Source organism: Mastigoproctus giganteus, chromosome 1 (genome assembly GCF_048544385.1).
Source record: "Mastigoproctus giganteus isolate SK-2022 chromosome 1, ASM4854438v1, whole genome shotgun sequence".
NCBI lineage: Eukaryota > Metazoa > Arthropoda > Arachnida > Uropygi > Thelyphonidae > Mastigoproctus > Mastigoproctus giganteus.
The window spans coordinates 38,489,035-38,501,412 of NC_143575.1; the positions used below are offsets into that span (position 1 = coordinate 38,489,035).

The 12,378-nt window shown below is 40.1% G+C and overlaps 1 protein-coding gene across 1 annotated transcript in view; it reads right to left on the reverse strand.

Moving 5' to 3' along the window:
• Positions 1 to 12,099, reverse strand: part of Fbxl4 (F box and leucine-rich-repeat gene 4) — a 105,501-nt gene extending 93,402 nt beyond the window's left edge. Inside the window, exon 1 of the mRNA XM_090370048.1 lies at positions 11,893 to 12,099. Coding sequence (XP_090226174.1) covers positions 11,893 to 12,099 — 207 coding nt within the window. The remainder of the gene's footprint in view (positions 1 to 11,892) is intronic.
• Between the last annotated feature and the right edge of the window lie 279 nt (positions 12,100 to 12,378).

Sequence of the window (12,378 nt, forward strand, 5' to 3'; positions counted from 1 at the left end):
TCTCTATGCTGGTTGTAAGTAGCAAGGCCTGAACTGGGGTCTGGTTGCCTACAAGGATAGCCATGCCTCCATGAGCAGGACCACCCGAAATTCTGTTCCTTATGAAAAATTCTGATGTTATGCATGGTGGGGTCATCATTTGCCTTTAGATAAGTCTCCTGCAAGCAAAAGCAAACTGGCTCGCGCTTTTGCAGGAGGGCCTTGATGCCATCAGTATTTCGCCAGAATCCACAACAATTCCATTGTAGGAATTTAGCCATTATTTTGGCTTGGTGGGTCCACCAGGCGGCTTCCAAGGTGCTGAGGGCTTACTTTTGTTAGTCTTAGATTTATCTTTTTTGGGGAAGTGTGGACGCTGTCCTGTGTTCATTTCTTCCTCCGCAAAGAGTTCCAAGACTGATTTGTCCGGTACCTCCTTATTCTCTACATCCATTGTTTCTGGTACTACGGGTGACTCTTCTGAACTTTTTAGCTTTTCTTTACCATTTGGTTTTGGTAGTGGTGGAGCACTAGGAGGTACAGATATAGGAGTGTCAGCCGATTATGTTTTTTTGGTGGGCTTTTGTGAACTCAATAAATAGCGTGCAATCGAAGTGAATGACCCTCTTGGTAGTATAGTCATCTCAGTTTGTGTACCGATAGTGCACTTAGCAAAAACCTTCTGGGCATACGAAGGTTTCCCGCTATTTATTGGTTGGATATGTTTTCTGGCCTCTGTGTAGGAGATATTCAGCTCTGTTTTCAGTTTTGGGATTTCTTTTTCATCCTTCCACCGCTGGCATGCTCTAGAGTAGGCAGGGTGCTCTCCTTGGCAATTGACACAGATCGGTTTTGAAGCTGAACATTCCTTGCTCTCGTGGTCTTTAACACCACATCGAGCACAGGCAGAGTTACCACGACAAGATGTTTGTGAGTGGCCGTATTTTTGTCATCTAAAACACCTCAGTGGGTTTGGGATATAAATCCTCACTGGGCAGTTTAGATAGCCTGCCTTGATGGAACTTGGAGGCCGTGGGGTGTTGAATGTGAGGATAAGAACTCAGGTAGGGATGAGTTCCCATCCTTTCGTAACGATATTCTCTTGACAGCTGTCACTTCTTGGTCTTTCAATTCAGAGCAGATTTCTTCTTCGGAGACATGAAGAAGGTCCCACTCTGATATAACACCTCGTGAAGTATTCAGAGTTTTGTGGGGGGTTACGATGATAGGTATTCCTCCTATGGATGTAGAGTTTATGATTTTTGCCGCTTGTTTTGTGGTAGAAGCTTTGACCAAAAGGTCGCCATGACGCAGTCTTTTTACAGATTTAGGTGACCCTGCCAACCCTTCTAATCCTTTCTGGATAAAGAAGGGTGACATCTTCCCAACTGACTGTTCTCCGGTGAAATGGAGGATGAGGAAGAGCGGTGTCACTGATGGTGGTGTATCCTCAGTTCTGGCTCTTTTTACAGAGGTTTTTTCTGAGTTATCATCTCAATTAGGTAGGGGCCTTGTTAGGGCACCAGAAGAATTAGATTTATAATACTCATAGGAGTAAAATAAAAATTTCCAATGCCCTAAGTACCTCACCCACCACGGAGCCCTATGAGGGGATGCCCACTCGTGAACTAGCAGGTACTGCGTACACGAATGGGACGCCAAGTTTGCTTAGGAGCACCATACCCACGTTTCCAATAAGCCTTGATCCCATCCCAGGACCAAAGGGAGGGAGACTTATTGGAACGCAGTTGACCCTAGCAGTAAGAACCACCCGTCGATTAATCCCAGTCAGTCCGGGACCACCAGTCTTGTCGAAGCAGGGGCCAAAGTGGTGTATTAAGGCTGGGCCCCTCAACCACCAGGATTCCCCTTTCCGAATTCCACAGGTCGCGGCGCACAGCTGCACACGCCGGATTCCAATGATGTAACCCTGGAACCAAGGTATGGGCGTTAGATCCCAGTGATGCTAATCCGGAAAACCAGCAGCATCACTGGGAGGTCCCCTCACCACATACAGGTGCCCACGTCGAGGGGTATGTCAGGTTGCCTTATCATCTGGGTGAACTGATCCACTATGTGCTTGTGTGTGCAGTTGAACCAGTAGTTGTGGATGTTATCGATTCCTGGGGTTTACCACTTGTGGTATTTCCTGATTGCCTGCATCTCCTAACCTGTGATCTCTTGTTTGGCTTTCTTCCATTTTAGGTCTATCCAAAGGGCATGCCCATTATTGGTGAACTTTGCTGCTCCGCAAGTTATCCCAGAACTCCTCAAGGGCCTTCTGGTCAGGGCGTCTGGCACCCTCCTCTTGTCCAATGTTCCTGTAAAAGGCTCTCTGGTTTTCATCAAATATCAGGTTATTTGATGAAAACCAGAGATGATGATGATAAAAATAATAATAATAATTAGATAGACAATGGCATACCCCCACTCAACCTAAGTGAGGAGTCCCCCCCCCGGCCAGATGGTACAAACAAAGCTAGAAAGATGGGCAAAAAAAAGACACTCCAATGGCAGACACTATAATGATCTCCATCAAGATCACATAGATAAAATGGCTTCCAATGCATGGCTCATGAGCAGGACGCTCTTCCCGAAGATTGAAGGATTCATGCTGGCCATCCAAGACCAGGTAATCAACACCAGAAACTACATCACCAAGGAGCCTGGAGTGTCAGATGACACATGTCAACGATACCACATGGCCTCAGAAATTATCCAACATATCACCGTGGGATGCAAGGTGATCACCCAGACTGAGTACACTCGTAGACACGACCAGGTAGCCAGGATAATACATCAGAAGCTAGCAAGGAAATACCAGCCGATCAAAGAAAGTGTACCATATTACATATAATAATAATAATAGTCAGAGTTCTTTGACCAACAGTAACACCAGACATAACAACAATCACCCTGTGTACTTGGTAGCAATACCCTTCACGAGGTGGAACCTCCAATCAGGGAGAAATAATAATAATAATAATAATAATAATTATTATTATCTTATTCCTCCCTGATGCAGCCTTCCATGCCATGATGGGTATTGCTACCAAGTATGCAGGGTAGTTATGTCTGGTGTTACTTTTGGTCGAGGAACTCTCTGACTATTCTACACGTGTTCAGGATTGCAACTCTTTGGAGTTCCTTGTATATGTTCTCTGGGAGACCTATTGCTGCTAGACTGTAATGTAGGTCTTTGGCACCATACTGGTGGTTGACACGATGATCGGGATGGTCGTTACGTGTTGCATATGCCAACTCTTTGATCTCCTGTCTTAGGTCTGTGTACTTCCTGATCTGTTCTTTGTGGGTTTTCTGGAGGTTACCAGTGCTGGGTACTGCTATGTCAATCAGATAGGTAGCCTTTTGCTTCTTGTCGACAAGGGTTATGTCTGGTCAGCTGTGTGGGATTGTCTTGTCCTTTATTATGGCATGGTCCCAATACAGCTTGTGGGTTGGGGTCTGTAGTATGGCCTGGATCTAGTACTGGTATCTCCTTGCTAGCTTCTGATGTATTATCCTGGCTACTTGGTCATGTCTACAAGTGTACTCCATTTGGGTGATCATCTGGCATCCTGTGGTGATGTGTTGGATCATTTCCAAGGCTAGGTGGCATTGTCAATGTGTTATCTGACACTCCGGGTTCCCTGGCAATGTATTTTATATACTTTCTGGTGTTGATTACCTGGTCTTGGATGGTGAGCACGAATCCTTCAGTCTCGGGGAAGAGTGTCCCATTCGTGAGCCATGCATTGGAAGCCATTTTATCTATGTAGTCTTGAAGGCCCATATTATAATAAATTTCTTCTCCAAAATCATCAAACCAAAAATTCTCTATGCCTCCCCTGACTGGGCCAATGCAAACTTCAAAAGGATCTCTTCAGTTGAATACTGGTTTCTTAAATGGACTTCTTTAAATCTAGCTATGAACCTGTCTCTTCCTGAGCATTCGTGGTCAACTGCCTAAACTACTCTGACTTCTCACTTTCAATCTGGTATAACAACCTTTCTTTCTTTACAAAACTGTACAACATGGACATTGATTGCCTAGAAATTTAGGAAGTCGTAGCTTGGAGAATCCCCAAGAAAGCAGCAAGATCTAAACCAACACTAGCCCCTTTACTAACTCTACTCCGTTTAATCGAAAGGAACTTTTCATTCAACACTCTGTTCTCTGTCAATGGTCTGAGTATAGACCTGGTCTTAAAAGCCCATAACAAAGCTCTCCTGTCACAAGCGGCTAAACTCATACTAATGAATCTCCACCGAACTAAATATAACCACAATATTATATCCTTCCTCTCCTCTCACCCAGAATTTACAGTCTAGATGTCTAGGGGAGCACATACCTCATCAGGTAACTCCGGTCTTTATGTATTGAACTGCAGTTTCTCATACATTAGCTAATCTCGAGAATTTAGTGATAGCCAAGTCACGTCACGTCAGTTGTGTATTTAATTTTAACTACATGTGTCAACAATTTTGTTTTTCCTATTAATTGTATTGTATTCTATTGTAAACGTGTGTCTTTATGCTTTACTGTAAGCCCCTATAGATGTTGCATTAGTTGTCCTGGGGCAAGCTCAGCATTGTCAGCATGTTTTCTGTACTGTATAGATGGTACTTCTCTATACAGCCACACTGGTCTGGCACTTTGTTCAGAATGCCTTTTGGAAAAACCTGCAACCACTGGCTTGTCTGGAGCTGTTGCCTCTCTGCATTGTAGGAACTCGTGACCGAGGGCTAATAAACCAAATTTAATTAAAAAGAACTGTAGAAAAATGTGAGGGATTTTCCATGTGTACCATCCTGACAATGCTCCATCAGATCATTAATCAATTTTTGTTAACTCTCAAATGAACACTTTTGACATATTTCAACCCTTCTACTTGTTGATGACAACAGAATGTTCATCTTCCATAAAGGTTTGTTCATATTTGAATCACGAAAACTACCTGAACATTTGTGTTTTCCATATGAAATCTTTACATCTCCAAAGTTCTTGTTCATTTTTCATCCATACTTGTGTTGCACTCCAGTGTCCTTTCACTCTTCTCTTAAAACTCTCATCTAGAATGTTGCACAGAAATATAGTACACTGGCTACATTTCGGCATGTTACATATGGCATTTTACATATTCATGTTGCACTGCCCTAATAGAAGAGGTGTAATAATATTTGCTGATGCCATCAAGGCTGTATTAGGCAGGCCAAAAACTGTTAACTCAGGGAAATACACAGACCATGAGGAGGCAAAATTAATAATTGTGCTGCTTGTATCAAATTGTGCAGCAACCTGAATCAAAGTGTGGGATATTATAAGGCCTGTTGGGGGTTCTCACGGAACAGCCAAGAGCAAAAAAAGACACACATATACTTGCTTGCATGCTAAGGATAGGAGTACAGTACATAAATTTGATGAATCTGAATTTGTGAAATCAAACTGGTTAACTCATCAAATGTAAATAGGGATATCGCAAACATGGGCACTCACTCAGACGTGGAATTTGAATATGTTTGTTTGTTTGTTATTTGGTTTTTAGGAGCATTAGCAACTAAGGCCATATTGCTCCGGGATATGCGGTGGTCATTCCCTGACCTTTCTGCATCCTCCGTATTTGGTGGTGAGGGGCTCGAACCCCAGTCTAATCAAGAAGCGTGTGCTACGCACTGCTGCTCCTTCCCACCTGGCTACGGAGGCACCAATTTGAATATGGTGAGTGTAATGTATACAGGAAGGACAGTTGGGGGGAGGCAGTTTACACCCTGGGTTAAGAAGCACATAGAATTGATTAGAATGGTTTAGTCACTTACACAGTAGCAGAACTTTTCTGGATTTACTGAATGACTGTTTTCTACACTAGACAGTTAAGAGAGACAACAAGAGACAATATTTAAATCATTTTCAGTGACAACAGCTGATGATGTTACTAATTTTAACTTCTAAATGGGAAACACTCTGAGAAGTAATCATAGAATCTACTAAGCTTATTACACCAAGAGATACTGTTCAGGGTTTTAAGCTAAATGGATGTCAGATGAACTGACAAGACTAGTAAAAGAGAAGAAAAATGCATTGGATGACTAAGTTATCAAGAGACACAGAAGCCTATAGTAAGTACAAACTGGTCTACAATAAAGTCACTAAAGTGGGCTATACAAGCTAAAGCAGATTACAAGAAGTCTTTGTTTAAGAATGTGAAGAAAAATAGCAAAGAATCCTTTGCTTATGTTAACACTAGAAGAAAAGGTCCTAGTGATTGGTCCGGTATATATAAATGACGTAATAATCTTAGTTATAACTACTGATGATCCTTTCAGTTTTCTGACAAACTGAATAAATATTTTGCATCCATATTCATGAACAAATAATTTTTAGCGATGGGGATACCAGAAGTGTATCAAGTTATAATTTAGAGCTAAATGATTTAGTGATAAATGAGAGACAGAGTGGAAGAGCAATCCTTAAAACCAAAAGCAAATAAGGCACCTGTTACTGACAGAATCCAACGAATTATATTAAAAGCAGCAGCAAAGGTGGTAAAGCAAACCTTTGGCCAAAATTATGAGAGCATCCTTAGATTCAGGGGACATCCCTACAAACTGGAGATGTGCAAATGTCTCTCCTATTCACAAATGGGTTGGGGTGAATAAAAGCACAATGTAAAAAATTAGACCTGTAAGCTTCACTTCTGTTCTAGGGATAATTATGGAGTCAGGGGTTAAAGAAGTAATTTAGGATTATTATGACAGAATGTAGTTATACAGCATCGGAAAATGAATTCCTTAAGGTGAGATGTTGTCTGAACATTCTGATTAGATATTATGACACAGTAACATAGGAAATGGATGCAAAAAATAATTTTCACATTATTTACTTAGATTTTAGTAAAGCTTTTGACACCGTTCCACATGAAATACTGCTATACAATTTGGAACAGTGTGGCATTAGGGACAAGTTACAATTATGGATAAAGGGATGGTGAATGGCAGAAGACAGACAGCAATTATAAATGGGCACTACTATTCTTGGACTAATGTTATTAGGAGAGTGCCCCAGGGTTCAGTGCTGGGCCCTTTACTGTTTTAAATATTTATTAACAATATTGATGAAGGCACATCAAGTTTAATGTCTAAGTTTGCTGATGATACAAAGGTTAGTAGGGTGGTTAATAGGAATGGCAACAAGAGGTTTAATAATGATAAATATAAAGTACTATATATGACAGGGGTCGGCAACCTTTTTGAGTGAAGAGCCATTTTTGATCTAATTATAAAAAAGAGAGAATCCGAAGAGCCGCATTTCAGCTCGGGGAGGGGGGAGTTTTTTAAGAAATGGAATAGAGTGGGAAGGTGTTTTATTAAATATATATATATTTTTTTTTGAAATATTATTTATTAATAATATTTCTAATTAATGTGACTTTTGCTGCTGAACTTCTTGAGCAAGTCTCTCAGCAACAGGGAAGTATGCTGTAATTTTCATCTTTAAGTATGCTGAGAGACTTGCATTGTTCAGGCGGTTTCTTGATTTATTTTTAATATAGTTCATGTTCAAAAATATTTGCCCGCAGAAATTCACCAAACCAAAAACAGAGAGAAGTCCAAACGCAAATATTTTCAAATTTATATACGTGTCCGATAAGCTACACCATGCATCAAACACAATTTGGTTTGACTTTTTCAACTCGTCTATCGGCATCCATTTATGTAGAATTGCAAGGGTAGCCTTTTGCCTCTCCAAATGCTCAATTTCAGTTTTAAAGCATTTTAGTCTTGCACTCCACATGTCCTTGATTTTTAAATCCTCTAACTCCATTTCAAACTTTGCTTCATGTGGGCTAAACGAGCTGCAGTTACATGCTCAAAGAGCTGCAAGTTGCCGACTTCTGATATATGGGCAATAGTAATTCCAGAATACCATAAAAATGATGGTGCCACACTCAGGGTGGAGAATGAAAAAGAGCTGGTAAAATTTAACTGTACAGAGAAATAGAGTGGGCCAGTAAATCATAGAGTCTTATAATGGGGGGTTTTAATTTCCCAGATACTGACTGGAATCCGTGGTTTGGTCACTCACACACTAGCACGGCTTTTGTGGATTTACTGGATGATTGTTTTCTACAGCAGCATGTTCGGGAGGCAACTAGAGGGAGTAATACTCTTCATCTGATTATCAATAGTGATTCTTCATGCATTAATAATCTGCAGATAACGCAATAATTAAGTGGCAGTGATCACAGTGTGCTGAAATAGGATTTACTCAAAGAGGTAACTACCATCAGGGGTAAAGGGAAGGGTTTTTGCTTTCGTAAAGGCGACTAGGGAGGTCTGAGACAGTATTTAAATTCGATATGGTGGGACCAACTGATGATGTTACCAACAGCAAATTCAAAATGAGAAGCATTCAAAGAATTAATCTTGGAAGCTACTAGGCTTTACATACCAACTAAGAAATATTGTTCAAGCCTAAATAGATGTCAGATGAACTAATGAGACAAGTGGCAGAGAAGAAAAATGCATAGGATACATATAAATTAATGGGTGGCACGGAAGCCTATGATAGATATAAACTGGTCTGTAACCAATTCACAAAGGAGGTTAAGCAGCCAAAGGCAGATTACGAGAAATCTTTGGCAAAGGATGCAAAGAAAAACAGGAAGAGTTCTTTATTTATGTAAACTCTGGAAGGCGATAAATCAGATCGGTCCACTGGATATTGATGGTTCAATTGCTGAAGATCCTGCTCAGGTAGTTACCAAACAAATATTTTACATCTACATTCACACATGAGTAGTTATTCAGGAAGAAACTCTGGCAGTAAGCTAGATGATTTTGTAATAACTAAGAGCAAAGTGGAGGAGATATTGTTGAAGATAAACATAAGAAAGGCACCTAGGGTGGATGGGATCTATCCAGTTACATTAAAGGCAGCAGCAAAGTAAGTAAGCAAACAACCAAATCATGAGAGCTTCCTTGGACTCACAGGAAGTACCCATGGACTGGAGATGTTCGAATGTGACCCCAATTCACAAAGGAGGATCAAATAGTGACACAAGTAATTACAGACCTGTTAGTTTAACTTCTGTTCCAGGGAAATTAATGGAGACACTGGTTAAAGAAACACTGCAGGATCATCTAGACAAGGCTTCAGTTATAGCTCGGACACAGCATGCTTTTGTTAAGGGGAAGTCATGTCTGACCAATTTGATTAGATACTATAATGTGGTCACAAAGGAACTGGATGCAGGGAATAACTTTGATATCATATATTTGTATCTTAGAAAGGCTTTTGATACTGTTGCACATGGAAGACTGCTGAACATATTGGAGCAGTGTGGCATTGGAGCAAATTGCAGCTATGGATAAAGGGATGGTTGAGTGGGAGAAGACAGAGAGTAGTAATCAATGGACACTGCTCTTCGTGGACTAATGTTATTACTGGAGTCCCTCAGGTTTCAGTGTTGGGTCCATTGTTGTTTAATGTATTTATTAATGGTTGGCAGGGTTGTTAATGACACTAATGACAATACGCTGCTGCAACAGGATCTAGAAAAGTTGAGCAGATGGGCTGAGACGTGGCAACTGAAATTTAACATTGACAAATTTAAAGTACTGCATATGGGAAGCAGTAACCCCAGAGTAACGTATCTACTCTGTGGTACTGCACTGACAGTGCTAGAGAATAAAAAGGACCTGGGGTTAATTGTGCAGGCAGATATGAAGTTTTCTGAGCAGTGCAGATGGTCTGCAAGAGTAGCTGATGGTGTCTTGTCAATGATATACGGGAATTTTTCTAGCAGGGATAAGGAGGTGATTATACCCTTGTATAAGGCAATGGTCAGGCTACACCTTGAGTACTCTATACAGGTCTGGAGGCCTCGTTTTAGGAAGGATGTAGAGTTTTTTTTTTTTTTTTTTTTTCTTTGGTAGTTGTTGGCGCATCGGCTTCTGTGGCCATATTGCACCTCCCAAGGTTTTTATATTTTCTACTCTGATCCAAGCCCGAGGCGAGATTCGAACCCGCGACCTTTGGGTTGCCAGGCAGGCACTTTACCCACCCGGCTAGCCCGGTCGGCGATGTGAGCTGTTGGAGCGAGTACAAAGGCAACAAGATTAGTGAATCTTAAATTTTGCAAATTATAGTGTCTGGAGACTAGGCACCTGCGCGGTGATACGATTGAGGTGTATAAAGCCTTGAATAGTTGGAGCATGCTCAATGCTGATGGAATTCTTCCTCTTGCTCAGAATAAACTACCTGAGAGGGCATAAATTGAAATTGAGGAAGGACAGTTGTAGAATAGATGTGCAGAAGTTTGCCTTTAGCCAGCATGTAGTTGATTGCTGGAACAAACTTCCATCTGTCGTTGTAGAAGTTGATAGCTTAAACAGATTCAAGGCAGAAGTAGACAAAAATTTGGAGTGAGTGGATGGGTGAAATTAGGTTTTTTTTTTTTTTTTTTTGGCTGATGCTATATAACCTTGCTTTCTTGCATCATGTGCCTTTACTAATACTAATGCTAATTTTGCAGGATGGTCCAAAAGTCTTATACACGCCTCCTCATCACATGGATATGTCATAGAATTTTTATAAAGTAACTGAAAATGGAGCGAGAAGGAGAGTGCAGTTTATTTTACTTTGTACTATTCACAGGATATCTGTTTAAGAATCTATAAGGTTAGTTTGAACAACATCATAAAAAGTCTCTTTCACGACAAAATTATTCTGCACCATGTGCTGAGGTATATTTGCAGAGCATAGCAACCTTCACAGCTTTCTTCAACTGTTCTGTTGTCATGTATCTATCCTTGGATATACACCACCATACCACAAGCATGATGTTTTCTGGTTGTTGGACCATTCTTGGTACACTCTAGAAACTTGTGTATGATTGTCCTGGCAGGTGGCAGTCAGCAATTGCAGTGGCACATCTGGGGCTATCATAGTGCATAAAAGAATTCCTTAAATCATGTTGTTGACCTATTTTGTTACTGAACTGCACACATAAAATCTCTTGGTACTGCACTACCTGCTTTATGTAGCTTGGTACTAATACAATGCTGTCTGTGCTGGAGCAACCAATTCCTTGGACAATGGAGGAATACCTAATAAACTGGCAAAGCAGCATATACATAAGAGAGGAAATTAAGTAGCAGTTACTTGATCATATTAACATGTTAACAAACTCTTGCCTTCCTGAAAGCTAACCTTACATAACAAAACAGTTGAACTCCAGATTATGGGTACACCTTGTCACCGCATTGTTGGCTTGGCCAAATTCAGAGCAGATTCAAGCAAAAGAAGTGTTTTTTTTTTTTTTTTTTTTTTTTTTTAAACAGACTTTCATTTTTGGCAGTGAAAAAAGGTTATGTTAGTTTAAGATAGTAATTCAGGATGGATTCAAGCAAAAGAAGCCACTTCCTCCAGAGGTTTACCCACCCCCAGGAGCTCACATCTTGTGAGTATGGGCTTGGCACACCCAGGGTCCTGAGCTGGATATCATCATTCTCTTTCTTGGTGATTCCTTTCTACTTTTCTCTCTCTCTCTCAGGGTAATAAGGAATTTTTTTTTTTTTTGGCTGGTGCACCATATGGATAATAATAATAATAAATAATAATAATAATAAAATAATTAATAATCTGGAGATAGCCAGAAAATTTTGGGAAGAGAATATTTTCTAGCAAAACTAATGTTAAAGAAGGCTATAAAGCTTTATTAGAATTATCAAAATTACATAATAACTAAAACATGGGCTGGAACTGGAATTAATTGCTATCTTTTCTCCTCGCTGCAGTGAAAGTTTACATTCTGAAAAAATCAAAACAACTTCGTTAATTTTCACAAATAAACTAAAACACGCTTTTTTAATTTCATAAACAAAATGGCATGCACGTAATAAAATAAATACCAGTGCAAAAGTCTCGGTATAATCACCGTACTTCGGAAAAACTGAAGGTTTGCCAGCAACATTACATGCTGTATAATATATACTCAAATCGTTTCCATAGTGAGAACTGAAATCTATAACTTCTTGAGCGAACTGTTCTAACACTACTCCAGGTTTTATAACAGATGATATTCTACGGTCACTGAACTCATTCAAATTACTATACATTATGCATATTTAAAAACAACTAACAACACTCGTATGTTGTTAATAAATAACAGAGATATACGAAGCAACAATCAGAACATGTGACTTTGTTACTGGTAATGGCGTGAAAACTGTGACAATTCCACACATCTGTTTGGAGCTATGATACAGGGAAATACAGTTTCACCTAATACAGTAGTTCCAGTTCCAGCCGTCGCGAAGCCAGAGATTATATACGGTAGAACCTGGATATTTAGTTATATCTAGTTAGAAAGAGAAATTAATGACAATGGAGGTGAT